The sequence below is a fragment of the Humulus lupulus genome, chromosome 9 (assembly GCF_963169125.1).
Source record: "Humulus lupulus chromosome 9, drHumLupu1.1, whole genome shotgun sequence".
Lineage (NCBI taxonomy): Eukaryota > Viridiplantae > Streptophyta > Magnoliopsida > Rosales > Cannabaceae > Humulus > Humulus lupulus.
Window position 1 is genome coordinate 172,651,664 of NC_084801.1, and position 21,174 is coordinate 172,672,837.

The following is a 21,174-nucleotide window of genomic DNA, read 5'->3' on the forward strand; positions in this document are numbered from 1 at the left end:
CGTGTATATTGTAGTTCTTTAGAGTATCATGCAAATTTTCAGAATATTTTGAATAATTTACAGTGCGGAAAATAAGGTTCAAACATGTTACTTTCCACGTGCATAAAAAAAAAGTCACGCGTGCAACAAACTATTTGAACATTGTTTTCGGAACTGTAAATTATTTAGAGTTTTTTTTGAAATTTTGCAGGATGCTCTAAATAACTACAATATACACGACCATAAAAAAGAAATTTGCCGAAAATACTTCTCGAGTCAAAAACCAAAGGGGTGCACCAGTGTGTCCCTTTTTAGGGGGTGCACCGGAGAAACCCCTATATTATATATATAGAAATTTTTAGGGTGAGACATCATTTTGTCTCTACCGTAGGGACATTTTCTATTTTCAATATTTGGAGAGATTATAACCCAATTTTTTTTTTGTGTGACATCGTATATGATAGTTATAGTAGGCATTCTGTCAATTTTTGGTAAATTATGAATTATTTACAATACCGAAATCAGAGTTCAAATAGTCTGTTGTCCGCTCGTATAAAAAAAATCAAGCACACGTGCAAGTTTTGAACTCTAATTTCGGCACCGTAAATTATTCGGAATTTCCCAAAAAATTGACGTGATACTTGTTATAATAATATTTTACGCCATCATACAAAAAAAATGTTATAATTTTTCTAAATATCAAAAATAGTGTGCGACTTCGGTGCAGTCAAATTTTTGTCAGCATCGATGTTGATAAATCCAAGCGTACACGTGTCCAAATTTTTGAAGTAAAGTATTGTAATCAGTGGGCAGGTACACGGCTAAACTCTGCACCCTCCCACACTTGACATTTATTTGTTTTTTTATTATTATGAATTACGTATTACAATTATTGGTTCCATTTTGACTGAGAAGTGAGTCGAGTTGTAGTGGGTTTCTTCCTGAAAGCAGAGGGAAGAAAGACTGTGAGTGAGTCGAGAGGGTCAGTGAGTCGACCGTTTCTGAAAGCAGAGGGTACAGAGACGGTGAGTGGAGTCAATTTTGTTTTTTGTTTAATACATTGTTTTATGTTAGATTTAACTCTGTAAGTGCGTGTTTTACTAGCGATTCAGTTATTCTCCTGAGAACACGATGAGTCGAGGGTTTTCCGTTCACCGATTCAGTTCTCCTCCTTCGTTCGTCGAAGTGGAATCTGTCGTTCTCGAGAAGAAATGGGGACGGTGACAGTGACCCAAATCCTGAGGTCCGGTTTGCTTGAATGTACGGTTTCACAATTGGGTACTTATGCCTTAGAGGTTTTCCTATTTTCATATTGTGAATGCTTGTGCCTTGCTTGATTTGAAGCAAATTGAATCTGTGCTAATATGAATTTTCTTCACTCTTTACTGTTTTAGTTTTGAAATACCCTCTTATTGAACTGGTGCATTGATTTTGACAAATCTGTTTCACTTGCTGGATACTTGGAATTTATATATGCCGTTTCTCTACTACTTATACAGTGGGAATAATCTATTTTTTCTTTATTCAAATTCTTTAGATACAGTATTGAGATCGTTACTCAAAAATCTTTTTACCTTTTTTCTTGTCATGTCTTGTCTTCTCAATACTCAAGAAGTTTTGAATATTATTTGTTGATGCTAATTGTATAGTATATATTAATTGAAGTATCTTGGGATGCTGCATCATCATACATATACAGGTTCAAGATTTTTCCTTGAGATATTTTCTCAAGTGATAACAGGAGCTCGCGAGTTTTCATCATGACCAAGCTGCAGTGAATTTTGAAAGACACAAATTTGAAGGTATATAACCTATATAATGGTCTAGTTGCTGTCTTTTGGGGGATCTATTAAGCTACCTACTATTTTTAGAGCTTGGCTGATGATGTTTTTTTAATATTACTTGAGCTATTTTGAGCTCCAAACTATGTGTACTTTAATAATGCCTGATGGATCTAACTGCAACTTGGTCTTTAGATTACTTTTTTAGATATCTGGAGGCAGTAACTTGCCCACATCAGGAGGCAGTAACTTGGTCATATTTACTGATATCTTAAAAATATCAGAAGGTAATAAATAAATTAATTAATTGAAAAATAATATTTTAAAAATATTTTATGATAATTTGAATCTAGTATCTTTTTATTACTATCATCTTGTAATATTATTTTGACTTTTCATATTTCGAGTCCTATAAATTTTATATATTTTTTTCCTAATTCTATTTTCTTTTTGCTAATAATCAAACCACACTGTTCAAATTTTTTATAAACTTATTTTAAATGGTACTCATGTTCCTTATAATCTTTGTTAGGTACTAGAATATCGTCAATATATACTAAACAATAACTTAATTCATAAAATATTTTATCCATTCTTCTCTGAAATATTACTGGGCATTTTTAAGTCTCATTGGCATTACTAACCATTCAAATAATTCTTGTAGGCAGACAAATGTTGTCCCGGGAATACTAGCTTCTGTCATTTTTATTTGGTAGAAATATGATTTTAAGTCAAATTTACTTAAAACTCTACATCCTTGTATTTATTTATTAAAACATATTTATCAGGAATATTATAAGAGTCGTCTTCAGTATTATCATCTAATCTTTTATAATTTATTATTATTTTACTTTTTTCCCTAATTATTTCACTATGATTTCTTACTAGAAAAGCATGACTCTTATGTGGTGAGTCACTATGTCTAATAAATTTATTTTTTAATAATTCTTCAATATGATCCTTAAAATCTTTTGTCTATAAGATTAAATTTTAGTGCTTGACCAGTTATTTTATTAATAATTTACATATTGGATTATCATTTTGTTTTAAATTTTTCATACTATCTCCGATATTTCATTGTTTTTGTTGTTTATATATTAAATGTTTTATATTGTTACTAAATATTAAATCGTATAATACTTTTCCTGTTATTATTTTTCTATCTAGTTTTATTAATTTTTAATAATATAAAATTAATTTATGAAAACAAATACAAATAATATAATTAAAAAATATTGCTTATTAGATCAAAATAGTAAAGATTCTTCTAATCACTGTCATACTTATTATATTTCAAGTAAAATCACAAAATTTTATACAAGATAAGATTTATTATATTACAAGAACATTAAAAAGAAAATTTATAAAGACTAATAAAACTATTAACCTAGTCTTAAAGGCCAAGAGTTTCAAAATAAAATATTAGATAATATAGACTATATTAAAAAACAAATAACTAATACAAATAATAAAATAATTTTTTTTAATAAATATTGAGAAATACATTAACAAACAACCTAAAATAATAGAAATAGAGTCCGAACAATTAATAACATATCAATATCTATTATTTAAAAAGGATATAGAAGAATTAAATATACACGTAGAAAATATTCGTTATATAGTTCTTTCTTAATTCATGCTTTATTTATGTCTTTTAATAACCCTGATCATATTGTTGCAAAAAATTTAGTTAAAGATTTTTATGATAATAGAAATTTAGACGGTTTCAGTTCTTCTGCTACGTCTGGTCCAGATAGGCCTAAAAACCATCAACTTAATACTATAATTGAATTATTAATAAAATTACATGAAAAAATAAATAGAGACGAATCACCAAAAAAATAATAAAATTGAAACTGATATAGATCAGCTAGTAAAACAGATTAGTAATAAAAATTGAGGAAAACATGATAATAAAAAATTAAAAATAAAAAAGAATTTAGTAATAAATTTGAAAGATATGTCGAGCAGATTAGGCCAGCCAAGCCAGACACAAGTAAATAATCATTTTAGTCATCTAAGGAATAGTAGAACCTTAAGTAGAAGGTTTACTGACATTTTAGATCGAATAACTAGTAATAATAACTAAGAAATATTATCTTTAGATGAAGTAGTAGATATTAATGAATCCTATGATAGATTACACAAGAAACATTAGTATTAAATAATGCCCGACAATTATACCATACTAGAAGATGGCAGCCTAATAGAGGTCTTTTCAGCCATCAAAGATAAATACCAATAATAGTCAATGATAACAACTTTCAAAATTTACAAATAATCCCTAACGAAACTATTAGAAACCTAATAAAAGAAGACAAATATAAATATATTCACCAATGTTTGTATATAATAGGAATAAAAGGACTCGTAAGGAAAAAATTAGGAGCAAAAGTTTTATTAATATTATATGATGAAAGTATAGAAGATGATTAAAAAGTATTATCTCAATGATGGAAGTAGACATGAATAATAATTATGGATTATTCTTTGTAACTCCAGAGTTTATGATGATGATTAAAGATATAGGAAGTATTAACTAAGAATTCAAAGTAGAGGATACGAAAATATAGACCGAGAAAACCTCATAATATGTACAAGATTTCAAGGAAAATTAATACATAATACTAGCATAAGATTCAACCTATTCGATGGTGTACAGATGTGAAGCAATCATCCCAGTAGAGACGACGGTCCCGTCTCACAAACGAGGCACATATGATCCCGTCCAAAACCATGCCTTACTCCAAGAATCCTTAGATTTCATTGAAGAGATCTGAGAAGAATCACTGGTGCAGCTGAAGATGTACCAGGGAAAGATCGCCAGGCACTTCAACTCTGAAGTTAAGAGCTGGAGATTCGAAACTGGCGATCTAGTCCTTAGAAGAGTCTTCCCTGCAACTGAAGATGCAGGAGTGGGGGTTCTGGGACCAAACTGGGAAGGACCCTATGAAATCCAAAACGAAATATGTTCGGGAACGTATCGCTTAAGGCAATTAGACGGAATGGAGGTCCCAAGGGTCTGGAACGCAGAACACCTCCGCCAGTACTATCAGTAGTCGGGAGGATCTGATTCCATTTTCCTTCCTAATTTTTCTTTTTTTTTTACAATGTAAGCCACAGGGCGATTTCTAGTTTAATGAAAATGGTGCATACAAAACATCATACGAAATGTTGTAAGGAAGGAAAAAGTTCACGTCCGTCTTCATTTTTTACACAAACAAGTGACCTAAGACTACACTCTTCGATCTCTTGGGGGGTATGACCATCTGACCATCTATACAAGTAAGTCTTGAATAAAGACAAAACTGGATGCAAAGCTCAGAGCTTAGTATTGAACCCAGACTTGTATAGATTGGGGGTGCAAAACCCAACTCCCAACAAAATAGGATGCAAGGCTAAAAGCCCAGTCTTAACCCGGACATACATGGTCTGGGGGTTCAAAACCAAATAGGACGCAAGGCTAAAAGCCCAGTCCTAACTCAGACATACATGGTCCGGGGGGTTCAAAACCCAATAAGACGCAAGGCTAAAAGCCTAGTCCTAATCTTGACATACATGGTCCGGAGGGTTCAAAACCAAATAGGTTGCAATGCTAAAAACCCAGTCCTAACCCGGACATACATGGTTCGGAGGGTTCAAAACCCAATATGGCGCAAGGCTCAAAGCCTAGTCCTAACCCGGACGTACACGGTTCGGGGGGGGGGGGGGGGTTCAAAACCCAATAGGACGCAAGGCTCAAAGCCCAGTCCTAAGCGGGACCTATATGGTCTAGGGGTTCGAAACCCAACACCTAAAAATTGGTCTAGACCTAACGTGGTCCCGAATATCCAAATTCATATTCATGTTTTCCTTCAAATGGCCTAGAACCATTGAAACATGAGTCTTAGGTTTAAGTTGTTTAAAGTTAGTCTTATAAACAGCCTAGGCCGTTGGAAACTGAACCTCAGGATCGAAATAAGCTAATTAACTAATCTCTGATTGTCCAGACCATTGGAACCTGAACACCAGAGTCAGGACAAATAAATTAGACGACATTTATTAACTCCTTAACGGTCCAGGCCGTTGAAACCTGAACATCGGGTTTAGACCGAGTTAAATAATTAAGTCATATCTAAAACAAATCTCTAACGATCCAGGCCGTTGGAGCCTTAACTATAAAGTCGGTGTAAATCAATTAAGTTATATTAATAAGTCCAAAACGGTCCAGGCCGTCAAGACCCGAACGTGGGTCTCAAGACAGGCTGAATACCTTCTACAACATTTCCCCAGTAGTCCCGACCATAGAAACCAAGACCCAACATTTGACCCAGATTCATGTAGAGTGATAAAACACTTAGTGAATTTTGAGGAAAAAGAGACGAATATAAAATGGAAATCATAGTGCAGAAAATAATATCAATATATAAATACGAATGATAAAATTTGTCTTGGACGCATCCGTGTCTTAATACAATTACAAAAACCAGGACGAAAGCCCTAACTAAAATACAAAGGCCTAGGCCTAAGCTTCGTCCTGATCTGGGACATCCGGGGTATTCTCGCCTTCTTCATCCCCAGCTAAGAGCGCCACATCAGCTTTCTCATTGGCTTCAAATTCAGCCATCTTTGAAGCCGGTTCCGGATAGAGGAGGAGGATCATGTTCTTGTCCTGGAGTCAGGCCGTGTAAATGGGCTCATCAAAAGTGGCCTTCATCAATGCATCCGCCTGCTCCTTCGCTATGCAAGCCTCCTCGCTCCACTTCATCTCTAGCTGAACCGTGCCCTCTAAAGCCTAATTCTGAGACTCAAGGTTTGCTACACTCTCCCGCTCCTGGCGAGGTTGGGCCTCAGCTGCCTCCAGAAGAGCATTGATCGAAGCCTCCGAGCCACAAACACGATGCAGCTCCGCCTCCAGGTTGTCCATCAACTTCTTATGTTTGGTGTCCTTCCTGGACAGAGCTTCCACATGCTGTGCCCAAACCCGGGCAGCCTCCTCACGATCGGCCTCAATTCGAGCAGCCTTCTTGGCAAGGGCCTCCCTAGCAGCTTCCCGTTGGTTAACAACCCCCTCTAGCTCCATCTGAGCTGTCTCCAGCTTCACTGCCATTTCTGCCACCAGATCTGTGTTCCTGTGGGCCAACAGGGCATCCTGGAACAAACCAAAGTTAGAAAATGAATAATCAATAATGATAGTAAGATAAAAAAATTAGACGGGGATGTGACTTACTGTGGTGGCCTGGTGACGAATGGCTTGGGAGATGAAAATGGCATCCTAGCTGGCCAAGGTGGCATATCGCTTGAGCTGAAGGTTGGACATGGTAGCCCCCACTTGGGCCAACAAATCCGCAGCAAGCGAAGCTGTATCATGCCCCAACTTAGGCTGGAACACGATCTCAGCTACAAGCAGATCCACGATCTGTTGGGGAGCGTTAACAGCATCCAAACATTCAGCAAACTCCACCTTCCGTCGGATGGTCAGGGCCCGGTACACCTTGTCTTGTTTGTCCCGACCATCTTCCCAAGTCCGGGACACCATTTTCATCCTCTCCTGCTGGAGGACCAGGTCCCCTTCCTCGGGAAGGGCTGGGTTGACGGGAAGCCTTGGAGCTTCCAGGACCTCCTGCGTAACAATGAGGCTTTCCTCGGAGGAGTGCTCCTTAGCTAAGGCTGGATCCTTGGTCCTGACCCTCTTGGCCCGCTTCACGGATTCCGCAGCGACCAAGTCCGCCTTCCTCTTGTCTGTCCCTCATCCTTTAGAAGGCTCCCGCTCCAAGTTGATGACCTGGAGAAGAGCAGGTTGGGGCGGGATCATTTTAGTGTGTGCCACCGGGAGGGAACTTGCTGCTGGAGCCCTCTCAGAAGCTTCATGAACTGGCTCTGAGTCCCCAAGGATCAACTCTATGACTTTCTTCTTGGCCGAGCCCTTGACGGCCTTCTTCGCCGAAGCCTTGTGTAACACCCCAAATTTGTTAATAAGGTTTAGGACCTTGATTAGCGTGCCTGGAGGGAAATAAGTGAATTAACATGTTAATATATGAATTTAAATGAATATGTGATTATGATGCATGTTTAGGTGGAATAAATATGCATGTGGGCCCCGTTTGTATGTTAGGGGTAAAATGGTAATTTTAGCCCGCTGAGGGCATAAATGTGATAATTGTATTATATGATTAGTACCATGTGTGTGTGGTGATATTAATGTGATGCACGTGCCGAGACGGTCCTAGGGAGCTAATTAGTTTAAAAGTCACAACGGGATTAAACACCCGGCTCGAGAGGAGCCTAGGGGTATTTTGGGAATTTTGTACCTTGAGTTTGTGAGCTAATGGTTAATGGTGATTGAGTAACTTGAGTGGCCATTAGTAACCATTAAGAGTAACAGATTTTAGGTGAGGAAAATGGTAGATTTGTAAGGAATGTGAAATGTCTAGGATGTCCTTGAGGTTTAGTTAGAAGGGGAAATAGATGGAAGGGCAAAATGGTCTTTTGAAAGGGATTTAGATCACTTCAGCTAAGGGAAAGATCGTTCACGTTTTTCTCACCTAGGCAACTCAGTTTTGCTGAAAGTAAAGGAGAACTAAGGGGCAGAAAGGAAGAAAGGAAGGGAGTTGGGAATTTTGAGACTTAGGAGAGGAATCAAGGTGGTTTGAGGCAATTAAAGCCAAGCAGAAGTCAAGATTGGTCAGAGGTAAGTTTCATCTCTGAAATCTCTGTGTTTTTTGCAAGTTCTTATGGAATTTAGGTTGGAAATTGAAAGATGGTTTGTGGCTGGTTGTTTGGGAATTTAGTTTGTGAAACCAGAGGGCTTAGCTTGAAGCTGGAATCAAGGAAGCTTAAGGTTGAATTCTCTACTTGAGGTAAGGATTCTATGCAATTTTGAGGTTTAATTATGTTGTGGTTAAGGAATTTGAAGCATGGTTTAGGTTTTGTAGGCTTTGGTTTACTGGTTTAAACTTCTGAGATTTGAAACCAAAGTGTGATTTATGGGAGTGATTTTGTGTTTATACTTGTGGTTGGTGTTTATAGGTTGTTAGATGGTTTATTTATGGTTTTAAATTGGTTTTGGGGTTTAGGTTGAATTGGGAGTGTTTTGGCTCGGGGAAAATGCAGGGGAAAACCCAGAATTCTGGGTTCGCGAAGGGGCGTCGCGGCACGAGGCTTCAACAGGGCTGGGGGACTCTCTGACTAGCTGGGCACCGCGGTCCTCAAGGGTAGCGCCGCGGCGCTAGGCTATTTTCAGGACAAGGTAATTTTTGCATTTTTGGGCATTTAATCCGGGGGCTCGGGGGATGTTTCCGTTGCGTTGTTTTGGGAAATTGGAGGTCCCGAGAGTATGGAATTGGTCCTGGGAAGTGGTTTTGGATTGGTTAGTATTAAATGATTTTTTTATATGTGTTGTGACTAGGTTTCCGGGGAGGCTCGGGATAGAGGACCGTGCTCGTGACTTTGGTGCATTGTGAAGCTTGGGATACAGGTAAGGAAACTGTAGCACCCGTAGAGCAGGGCATGGGCCCATAGTGTTGTTGCAGGGCACGACCCTAGATTGTATTATTGTTAGGGTGTAGCCTTGATTGAATTATTATATGCTTGAATGTTGTTTAGGTATGCTATATGTGGTTACTTTAGAATGAACGACAAAGGAGCCGGGAACGGCAAGGAGCCGAGAACGGCGAGGGGCCGAGAATGGCAGTGGGGCTGGGAATAACACTTAGCACATGGAGTGCTTGTAGTTAGGGTGAGATCCCAATGGATACATGGGATATCCTTACAATGAGAACCGAGATCCCAGGCTTTGGTAACGCTTCTGGGACGGCATGGCCGTACCTGTTTAATCTGAGGGACTATCTTTTTTATCTGTGGATTATATGATATAAGGGTTATATAATATGCATATGTTATGTGCTGTGTGAGTTTTCTTGCTGGGCTTCGGCTCACGGGTGCTCCGTGTTGCAGGTAAGGGCAAGGGGAAAGTCAACCAGCCATGAGTAGGGAGAGCGTGGGGCGGCGCGTACATGTTTGGCCAACCCGACTGTTTTGGTTGGGGCATTTTGAGAAATGGCTGTAATAAACTCTGATTTTAATGGTTAATTACCTGTAAACTTATTTTGAGTTGTAAATGTTTTATAAACTGTACTTTGGGGTCCCAAATGTTAGACTCATGGAACTTTCAATTAAATAGAGTACTTTTAAAGATTACAGCCTTGACTTTTTGTTTAGTCACACTTTTCTTCTAAAAACCTCGTTTAGTGAGTTAATTGCACATTTTAAACTCACTTAGTAACGACTCTAAGGTAGTAGGGCGTTTCAACTTGGTATCAGAGCGAGCCAAGGTTTATTGGTTTTGGAGATTGACCGGACATGTACGCTCGCTGCCATTGAAAAGCTCGGCTCAGGGTTGGTTGGTATGGTTGTCGATTATGATTGAATATGTGCTTGATGCCCTGTTTGCCTGTTTAGTTTGAAAGAGCATGATGAATGAAATAACATATGCATGATGTCACGGCATGGCCCGTTGTGTGATGTTTGCTATTTGTATGTTATCTGGATTATTGATCTTGGTTGGTTGTTGAGAGTGGGAGGTGGAATTAGATTTTGTTATCATGCCTGATGAGTGGTGTCACTGATTGCAGGCATATAGCTGTAATGCCTCGGCAATCATCTAGACTCCGCGGCAGCAGAGCCGAGGATGACAATCAGGGTCAGGACCCTCCACCTGCCCCACAGAACTGGCAACATATATTAGCCGAAATGGAGGCTAGATTGCAGAGAACGGAGGAAGAACTTCGTCAGATGAGGCAGCAGGCCCCTTCACAGGTTACGGGGTTATCAATTCAGCAGAATGTAGCGCCAGTGCCGGTTCAGCCTATGGTTGAGAACATGTGGGAACCTTTGTATGAATGATTCAGAAAGCAACAGCCTCCTACCTTTGAGGGTGGATCAGACCCACTGCGGGCCGAGCAATGGATGAATATGACTTCCTTAATCTTAGATTTCATGAGGGTTGAGGGAAATGAAAGGGTAGCTTGTGCTAGCTACATGCTTAGGGAGGATGCCCGCATCTGGTGGGATGTAGTGAGTCAGCAGAGGAATATTACAACTATGACTTGGGAAGAATTTAAGAGTATCTTTAATGAGAAATACTACAGTGTAGCAGTTCGAGCTGCGAAAGTTGAGGAGTTTATCAACCTGACTCAGAATAGGTTGTCAGTTACTGAGTACGCCCTGCGATTTGACAGACTAGCGAAGTTTGCGCCAGACTTGGTGCCGAAAAATGCGGCCAGGAGAGACAGATTCATACGGGGGTTGAATGTGATGATCGCCCGTGATGTGAATATTACTTTAAGTTCAGAGACTACCACCTATGCTCAAGCAGTGGATAAGGCCCTTACTGCAGAGAGGGCTGAGGATCAGATATGGAAAGACAGCGCTGTAGGCGCGATGCCAGGAGGATGGTGCCTCCTTTTATTGGGTCTAGTCGGGGCAATGGCCCTAGTGAGTAGAAAAGAAGGGTTCCAGATTCATTTATTCCTCCTAGTTTTGATAGGAGGGTACAAGGTTCTGTTGGTGGTCGTCAGAGCGGAGGTGACAGTTGGAGGAGTTTCCCAGTGTGTCCTCGGTGCAGGCAACGACATCAGGGTGAGTGTCGGATTAGGGCATGTTTTATCTGTGGGAGTGCCAACCATTTGAAGAAAGAATGCCCACAAGCTAAGAAAGAGGAGCCAAAGCAGGAAAACAGCCTCGCTCCTGCCAGAGTATTCGCTTTGACTCAGACTAAGGTGGAGGCTAGTCCCTCAGTTGTGACAGGTGAGATCTCTAGCGCTGGTTCCTTGTATACTGCATTGATTGATTCAGGGGCTACCCACTCATTTGTATTTGCTAGGGTGATAGACTAGCTTTGTAGACTTAGTATTGTGTATGCTAGGGGTTTTCAGACTTTGCTACCAACAGGAGAACTGGTAGTCTCTAGGAGATGGGTTAGGGCATTACCAGTAGAGATAGATGGTAGGAAACTGTTTGTTGATTTGATTGAATTAGACATGGATGATTTTGATATGATATTAGGGATGGATTGGTTAACGAGGTATGGAGCAACGATTGATTGCAAGCGGCGAATGGTGACTTTTGAACCGGAGGGCGAGGTACCTTTTGTGTTTGTGGGGACGGTGAGTGGACCGCGAGTGCCTATGATTTCGGCACTGAAGGCTAGAGACCTGATGCAGGAAGGTTGCATAGGATTCCTGGCAAGTGTTGTGGATACCTCTAAAGTAGTTACAGTGGGACCAAATTATTGTCACGTCATCAGGAGTCATTTTTAGGTAAACACAAGTAAATAGAGATAGAGGATTATAGCTATATTGATAATACAACTCAAAGCATAACAATACAAATAAATATATAAGATAGAAGCAAAAAGTAAAAGAGGTAGAAGAACAAAATGGCGAGAAGAACAATAGATAAAACCTCACACTCACACAACCAAAGTGTAGAGTAGTGGGAATCACCAACTTGAACATGGTTTAAGACCTTTGTTCAAAAGCTTATTTCCTCCTATTCTCTAAGCACTAATAGATCTTTCAAGGAAATAACTCTATGGAATTATCAAGCCTCTATGGTGTATTTTCTAGCCAAGTGTTTTGTGGATAGAAAATGATGTTATCTTACAAGTGAACATTAGACTCATATTTATAGAGTTTGAGACACTCTTTGAATTTCAAATTCTACCAACCCACATGACTGTTACCAATATTTAATTAGATGTTTATGAAATTAAAATTGAGATTTGGGAGTTTCAAACCCTTTCCCACATGCTTTTGTAACCTCCATATACCTAAAGGGAGTTAAAAACATGTTTCCAACAACCATATTTCATATCCAAACTCAATTGTGTAATAAATAATATTCACATTATTAGATAATATTTGGAAGTTACAAATTTGTAACTGATTTTGTAACTCCAAAATATGTCACATTTGGGCACACATGTGTCTAATTTTGTGACTCTCAATAATATATTACAATGTGTGACAAATCACATTTATGTGACATCACATTATTTAATCTAACATTATATTATTTAATAAAATAATATAACATTTCTATGGTTTGAAAAATAAACAAATTGCACTTCGTCTCCTAAAAAAATATGAGCACAAACAATAATTAATCATGAGAAAGAATACATAAAATTATACTTATATAAATCTGAACGGAAAAAATATATGACACACAATAAACCAAAAAAAAAAAAAATCAATTGACTACTACAATTTATTCTTTAAAGGGATGGTTGAAGGTATGGAAGAGGGGAGTTAATTTTTTTAACTCAAAACAAATTTCAGAAAAAACTCTCCCTGGATTTATTCTTAGTGAATCTAGGAAAAACTCTCCTTAGCTCCTTGGTTTGATGATGTTTTTCTAAGAAAAAATCCCCCGAGTTGCATCTATGTTTTTGCAATTAGTTAGTGACCCTTTTCTTTTTTCCTATATCTTGTATAGGTTTTAATTACTGGAAGATTCTTCAAGGTTGACCAAGCATAAATGAATACATGGTCATGTATGTTTGGAGAAATAGAAGTTCCGGCACAGATTATTGCAGAAGGTGTTCTCCGTTGCAATGCACCCTATTCAACCACCGCCAATACCCTTTGACTGATACTCACCAAACAACTCAACCTACAGCTACGTACATAAAAATGGAACAAGATGAAGGAACTTTCGAATCTCTTTTCCTTTCCAGTTATCACTTCAATCAAACAAGAAAAAAACCCTGCCAAGAAGACTTTTTGCCGAAAGCCCCATTTAAACAAACAATGAGCTGCGAAAAATTTAATGGACAACTCATTAGTGCTCAAAAATATATTTAAAACTAGTTTAAAATTAATTAAGATTTCATTAATATTTTTATGGATTTATTGTAACATATTTTATATTTAAAAATATTAATTTTAATTTAAGTTGTGCTCAATTTTTAGGAAGTAAAATGTATTTTGACACAAAGAAAGAAGAAAAAAGAAAGAAAGAATTATAATTGAAGAAATGATAAAAAAAATGACATTTTTGAAGGTGAACTAGGCTCAAACCGAGCCCAATTAGCCTTTTATCTGATCAATTTCTCTAATATCATTTTCATTTCATAAAATTGATCTCTTCAATTTTACTTTATTTTTATCTTTAACTTTACTAATCTAGTCTTTAGTTGTATTTTGTCTCTCTGTGGATACGCATATAGCTCATTTACTACTGCGACGACAAGGTGAATTATTAGGTGATAACAGCTTTTGACGCTATTTCCGGGGAAGTAATTTTACATTAAAAGTTTGCATAGTGAATTAAATTTATTTTTAAAGAAAAAAAAGTAGTATAGGTTTCTTAATTTCTCTTTTATTTTTTTTCTAGTAATTTTTATTTTTAGTTTCTTTTTATTTATTCGTTTATTCATTTTTTTGTTATTGTTTTATTTTATTTATTTATTTTCTCTTACTTTTAGGTTTAGAATTTTATTTTCTAGATTTATGTTTTTTTTTTTGGAAAAAAAACATAAAACTTTGAATCATAAATTTTTAAAGCATAAAATAAAATAAAAAAGTATTGAGAACATTTGCGTAATTTTGGAAAATAGTAAAAACCAAACTTGTTCTGTCTTAGAAAAATTTGTTATTAAAAAATGTCTGTGTTAGCGTTACCCTTCAACCTTTTCTAAGAACATTGAGGAGTTCTAGAAAAACTTTTGGTCCTAAAGTGGTACTTTGGCAGCCTTTCCAATTGGCCTGTGAACATTTTTTGTGTATACTTATTACACTATTACACACTTGGGCTTATAATACTTAAAAAAAAACGAACGAATGAAGAAGATCATCGGCGTTTTGAGTACTATCATCCAATATATCTCTCTTCACTTCAAAACAATCCAAAATCCAGTGCTATTGAGGGTACTAGCAATTTTAGAGGTGCCCACCAACTTAGCGAAATAGAGTACCTTAAATCTAAAGTAGAATTCTTGACTAGAGAATTAGAAAACTTAAAAGCTAAGTATGGTCAAGAAAGTAACGAGGTCATAAGGGTAGAGTAGGATGAACCATATTTTGACTGTGAAAGAGTCGATCTTTTTGCTCAGGATTGCTCAACTCTTAGAGATAAGGAGAAAACCTTTCAATACTATTCTTACTACAAGAACAATAATCTTAGCTGGAAAAACCCCGTTGCTTCAAGTTGGAAGTCTAAGTACAACTACAGTGCAGTAGGAGAAATTGTAGCTGGTGTTTGAGATCCAGAGGTGGGATCGTGAGTTTGAGATGCAGAGATTGGGACCCACGTTTGTGATTAAGTTCCAAAAATTGGGACTTGTGTTTGTGGTTGAGGACCAGAATTTGGGACATGTGTTTGAGATCCAGAGGCGCGAGTGCGAGCCGTTGATGAAGATCTAGAGTGTGCCGAAGCTTTAGTTTGTCTCGGATACCATAATAGGAGAAAATTAGGGATTTCGAATTGAAGAAGTGTGAAAGCACTATGCGGAATACAAAGGGAGTCGAGCATCTTATATATGAGAAAGCGCAACACTAAGAGCACTCCCAAAGGGTGCTCTACTCCATCATTTAAAATACCTCATCAAAATACACATTTTTCTATTTTACATTTAAGTTTTACATTATACCATACATCAGCTTCTCTATATATTTCTCTACATCATTTAAATATTATATCTTAAAACATATTTTATTACTTAAAATAAACTAAAATAAAATAATTGAAAAAGAAAAAAGAAATAATAAATATATACTAAATGAAGAGAGAAAGCTTATAAAGAAAAATAATAATATTAAAATATTATATAAAAGATATGTAAATGTAGATATGAATTAATTTGAGTTTGTGCATAGCTATTATAAATATATGTATAAAGGAGTTGATCGAATATGTTTTTATGAGTTTTAGCTAAATATTATAGAGAAAATGTATTACAAAATATATCACCAAAACATACATTTTTATAATTTACCTCAAACTTTTACATTATAACATACATCTGCTTCTCTATTTTTTCTCTACATTTATATATTATATTTTATTCATTTTAAGAAATAAAATAATTAAATATAATAGTATCACACTCATATATATATAAAAGTTTATAAAAAAAATAATAAAATATTTATAGCTTGATGAATAGTATTTCACTATATAGAGAAATACTATTCATTTAGGTAAAAAAATATAATTTTACATCTCTCATTGGAATTGAAAGTTTACTTAACTAATTTTTTTCTATATTATAAAGAATAACATATTTTAACTTCAAGTGCCCTAAATATATCAGAAAAAAATGAAGCTGAATTAGTTACATCAGAAATTAACAACTAAAACTAATTATCTAACTTAACAATATATAAATATAAAATAACCTTACGTATTACTTAATAATCCAAATATCAATTCTAAAACCTAACATCATTCACCCTATATTCACTAATGCGCCTGCAAAAGTAAGTTTCACAAGAGTCTGCGTCCTCCAGCGCCTCGAATTCCGCGTCTGGAAAAAACACTGTAGGCGTTGTTCCCAACAAGCGTACGGATAAGAAATATAATTACAGTGGCCTTTTGTGTGCCTGCAAAGGTTGTAGACACTTCTGTACTTTAACACACATTCCCCGGCGCATTAAAAGCACCTGCAAAATTATATATTTAGTTTTTTTTAATAAAACTATTTCAATTGACATAAAATCTACATACAGAATATGAACTACATATTTTTTTTTATTAATAATTAATTTCATCCAAATAAAAGAGAAGAGAAGTAGTAAATAGAATATAATGACTACAGTGGAACCAGGGCCTGGACCGTAACCGTACAATCAATTCATTTATCATATAATGAGTACAATAAGCTGTTACACATATACCTCCCTTAAAAAACATGAAATATACCCATAAAATATAATAACATCATTTACACATATTTTCACATGTATCCAAATATTTAAATATATCTACTCAAGTGAAATTACCAAACTGACAGAAAATTGAAATTTTAATGCATGTCACTTGCAAATGGAAAGTAATTTTAAACTTACTTTTTGTCCACCCTTTCAATGAAGGCAAATGCCTCAATGAAGGCAAATGCATCTCCTTGAATTTGTGATAGCATGACAACTTTGATCTACGATAACTTTCAAATAATATCATTGAAAGATTAGCAAAATCTGTTATGATATTTGCTGTAAAAAAATATTAAAATAATTGTTAAACTAACTGAATTCCAGAACTAAATGATCATATATAACTCTTAAAGTGACATGTACGTGATTGCACTATTAGAGTGAGAAATATACAAAAACAGATCAACTTCACATTTTCCTTGATGGAACTCTTCACAATGTGCTATACCAAAGTCATGAATTTTCAAGCCTAATTCTTCTATGCTTCTTCACTATGTTGATTGCCGTTTCTAATCATTGTTCCCTCTTTTTTTTCCCTGAAAAGAGACTCGCCAAGCTGAACATAGAAGCTAACTTTAACACTATTTATTAAAGTATAGATTTTCAATAGGAATGGTAAAGAAAACATAAGTACAATTATTAAGCCCATTAATACACAGTACCATTCATGATTGAGAACTCTTCAAGGACTAAACTCAGAAACTTTCAATTATTAAGCCTATTATTACATGAATATATAAATTAATATATATATATGATTGAATCAAAATATGTTACACACTTACTTTCTACAAGTTGTTAAGTTTACATATTTCACTGGTTGCCCTTTGAATGGCTTTAGCAACCTTCCATATCTTATTCTGATTTAGTGCCATCCTCTGCCTCAAATTCATTCTATACTAAGAAACAAGTTTAGTTCGCATTCTGGGTCTATTGTAGGACCATATATATACCAAAAAGTCTCATCCAACAATTTGCTTAAAAACTCTGTTTGGCCCTGAAAAATGCAAATGAAAATATGACATTTGTCCTTTTGCTTATATAGAAATGATAAAAGTTCTATATATAACATTTAAACTCAAATAAGTTTAGTCAAATTTAAAGCTTCATAAAGTAGAAAACAAAAATAATAACACAATTGATCTAAAACTGCTCCCAAAAGACTCTTAAACGAAGATTATATAGGCCTCTATGTATACCTTTAGCTGCTCTGCATAAGAGCAATAGTTGAAAGGTAGAATTGAATCAACCAGCAAGGTGAAGGATTAGAAGACCCCAAACCTCCAGTATTTAAGACTGTTTAAAACAGAAAAAGAAAAAAGAAAGGAAGAAATCCAAAAAATGCTTAGATATATTTTTATCTATATTGAATATGATACCTGCCCAAATACAGAATCTATAATTTCTTCCTCTACAACTACAACCCTTTTCGACATGATTCTTTGTTGCAGTTGATATAAAACAAAAGCAGTCAGAATTTTTCCTATGATTCTTACAAAAATAAAAATAAGATTTGACTGCACATAAGGGAATACCTCTTCAAGATAACTTTCCACACCATCATCTGCAACATGAATCAAATATAAAATCAAATAGGTCTCTGATTGTCATATCATCCACACCATGCTTTTTGAAAAAAAAAAAAAAAAATCCTGCATGCTACCCAAGATTTTATAAGGCTTTGATGCTAAAAATTTGAAGATTTAATTGAATAGAGGTACATACATTTATCAGCATTAACGTTCACATATATAACTGTAATAACTAGAATTTAAAGCCAAGAAATAGGCAAGCCAACTATACCCCATAAGCCAATTTCTCATATATAAATGTAATACTAGAATTTAAAGCCAAGAAATAGGCAAATCAACTATACCCCATAAGCCAGTACAGAAATAAAGAAAAGTTTCCTTTGCAAGTGAGTTTTTATCAGTGGGTCAATCTACTAGTTGATTTGTGTGCAAAAGCTCATATCCTTGTAGCCCAAACTATAATAGCTCAACAATACTATCAATCAATACAATTAAGGGGAAAAAAACACAGAATCAATATTTGAATACAAGAACCCAAAATTTCTTGTTCGTTCTCAATTAATAAGTAAGCATTCACCTATATAGGACTTATAGGACCTTCAATAGCAGAAGGGCAAATGAGATCTTCTGATGTTCAATACCAAATTGGCATGATGACTAAGAGTGAAACTGACAGAGAGAGGTGGAGTCAAGAAGAAAAGTTTAATTTTCTTTTCTTTGTGAACCGAAAGTAGACATAAAGGGAAAAAAATAATGAAAACAATTAGAGAAAAATACCCGCAAAATGCACCTCACTTGGATTATCTTCAGGTCCTGAAAACGTAAGAATACTCAAATCAACATACAAACGCAACAATAATGAGAAACACAAATCTGAAGAAATGTAAAAAGAAATTATACATACCGACCACGGAGAAGAAAAGATAGTAATGAATATAAAGAATGAATGGAGGCAGTGGCGACGGCAACGACGACGGAGATGATGACGGCTCATGCGATACTCCGGCAGCGATTAGGATGACGGTGATATTAGGGTTATGGATTGCTAGAGAATGTTTCATAGTGTGGGAGAAGAAATTGTTTTTCTCTAAAGAAATTGGTCGTGTTTATTCAGGTCTGAGTATATGGGATTCTGTAACTTTTGAGAGCGCTCTTGAAGCACCTAGAAATATATGATAAGTTTCACGCCATTTTACGATTTCACCGTATTTTCGTTTGTGTTAACAACTTTTTGCAGGTGCATTAACTGAAACGCGCCTGGAAAAATAATAATTCTTGATTGACGATTCACCATTTCTTTTTGCAACATAAAGGCACACATTGACCTATATATCATCATCATCATTTCTTTATATTTATATTGCATATATTCAATAATATACAAAATTATTGATAGACAATGCACAGTAACCGAACTAAAAGGCCCAATATTTGTTTTTATAAAGATTATAATAATATATATATACAAAATACTTATAATTATATATATATTATTTTTCTTTAATTTTGTGGGTGAAAAATATATATTTTTACATATATTTATAATAATATTTTTCAAAAATACATTGTTGAAAATTATAGAGAAAAAAAAAAGTTCGGGTCCCCCCATTGCTCATACATGTTGGACAGATACAATTGACATGATATATTTATTGCTCAATCATCCTGATATCAGAACTACAAACAAGAAAAATCAAATTATATTTATAAGTAATTTCTTTAGTTACTGTAAAAAGAATGAAATTATTATAAGTATATAATGAAAATCTCAATTGTTACAAAAGTTTTAAATATAACTTCAGCAATTACCAAGCAGGTGGAGCACACACCGGCAGCATTTGGACAGATGGGAATGAAATTGCTAATTTCAGGAAAAAAATAAATATATACATACAGAGTAAATGACCGTTAAATTATTTGATATTTTAAAAAAGTTACACTTTTATATGTAATTTTTTTGTGTGATAAATAGACTTAATGTGTTCAAAATGTTGCACTTTTATACCTAATTTTTTTTTCGATAAATATACTCAATATTTTTAAAATATTGTATTTTTATACCTATTTTTTATTATTTTGATAAATAATAAAAAAATGAAGAAAAATATATGTTTTTAATTATTTTTTAAATTTTAAATTATTTATTCTTTCTCAAATAACTATTTTAAATTAAACATTAATAAATGTTTGATTAAAATTGATAAAAATGATTTAAAATAACTAAAAACTTATATATTTTCATCAATTTAAAATATAAGTTTTTTTTTTTAAAAATAGTAAAGGAAAAATATAAGTTTAATTATTTTGATTAATTTTACTAACTTAATTTTTTTTTATTATTTTGAAAGTGAAAATAATTTAAAACTTACAAAATAACTAAAATCTTATATTTTCCATTTACTTTCTTATTATTTCTCAAAATAATTTTAAAAAATAGGTATAAAAATGAAACATTGTAAAAACATTAGGTATATTTACGGCCAAATTTTTTTTGGGTGTAAATAATATTTTGAAAATATTAAATATATTTACCGAAAAAAAGATTGGATATAAAAGTATAACATTTTAAAAATATTGAGTATTTTTGACACCATTATATATATAAAAGATTGTTCTAATCATTATAATTTTGTGGTTTTATACTTTTTTTTAAAGTATATGTTTTGTTCTATTAACTGTGTTTGACTTTGTGTTTTGACAAATTCATTTTTTGGCATTATGTTTTGTAAAATAGTTCAAATAAATCCCTAAACCCAATTTTGATGAAGAAAAAAAAATTAAATATGTAGCTAAACATAATGATTTTGTTTTTGTTTTGAATTGTTGGTTTTGTGAATTATTTGTAATTTTAGTTCAGAATATTTTAATCAAAATCGAGTTTAGAGATCTATTTAAACTATTTTACAAAATATGAAGTCAAAAAAGTCATTTATTAAAATACATGATCCAAATAGATAATTCGAC

General features: G+C 34.6%; 1 protein-coding gene and 1 long non-coding RNA gene across 10 annotated transcripts; one reads left to right on the forward strand and one right to left on the reverse strand.

Annotated features, from left to right (window-relative positions):
- The first annotated feature begins 880 nt into the window (after positions 1–880).
- Positions 881–14,143, forward strand: LOC133801130 (uncharacterized). 3 transcript variants are annotated; one of them, XR_009876744.1, is made up of 4 exons: positions 881–1,004; positions 1,084–1,239; positions 1,679–2,047; positions 13,242–14,143. It is a non-coding gene; the product is annotated as an uncharacterized LOC133801130 (long non-coding RNA). The 3 variants fall into 3 exon arrangements; XR_009876746.1 differs by having other exon boundaries at positions 1,092–1,239; XR_009876745.1 differs by having other exon boundaries at positions 887–1,004; positions 1,679–1,781.
- Positions 14,144–16,846: 2,703 nt separating this feature from the next.
- LOC133801132 (uncharacterized) lies at positions 16,847–19,624 on the reverse strand. 7 transcript variants are annotated; one of them, XR_009876751.1, is made up of 6 exons: positions 19,115–19,624; positions 18,988–19,023; positions 18,788–18,879; positions 18,214–18,242; positions 17,878–17,974; positions 17,412–17,675 (listed from the first exon to the last, which is right to left on the reverse strand). XR_009876751.1 is itself a non-coding variant. In XM_062239282.1 (4 exons), the coding sequence occupies exons 1-4, from the start codon at positions 19,269–19,271 to the stop codon at positions 17,568–17,570; spliced, it is 330 nt and encodes a 109-aa protein (XP_062095266.1). In that variant the 5' UTR covers positions 19,272–19,622; the 3' UTR covers positions 17,412–17,567. The 7 variants fall into 7 exon arrangements, 2 of the variants coding, with proteins under 2 accessions (XP_062095266.1, XP_062095265.1); XR_009876747.1 differs by lacking the exons at positions 17,878–17,974; positions 18,788–18,879 and adding an exon at positions 16,847–16,908 and having other exon boundaries at positions 17,464–17,675; positions 19,115–19,622; XR_009876748.1 differs by lacking the exons at positions 17,878–17,974; positions 18,788–18,879 and adding an exon at positions 16,847–16,957 and having other exon boundaries at positions 17,464–17,675; positions 19,115–19,622.
- Positions 19,625–21,174: the final 1,550 nt, after the last annotated feature.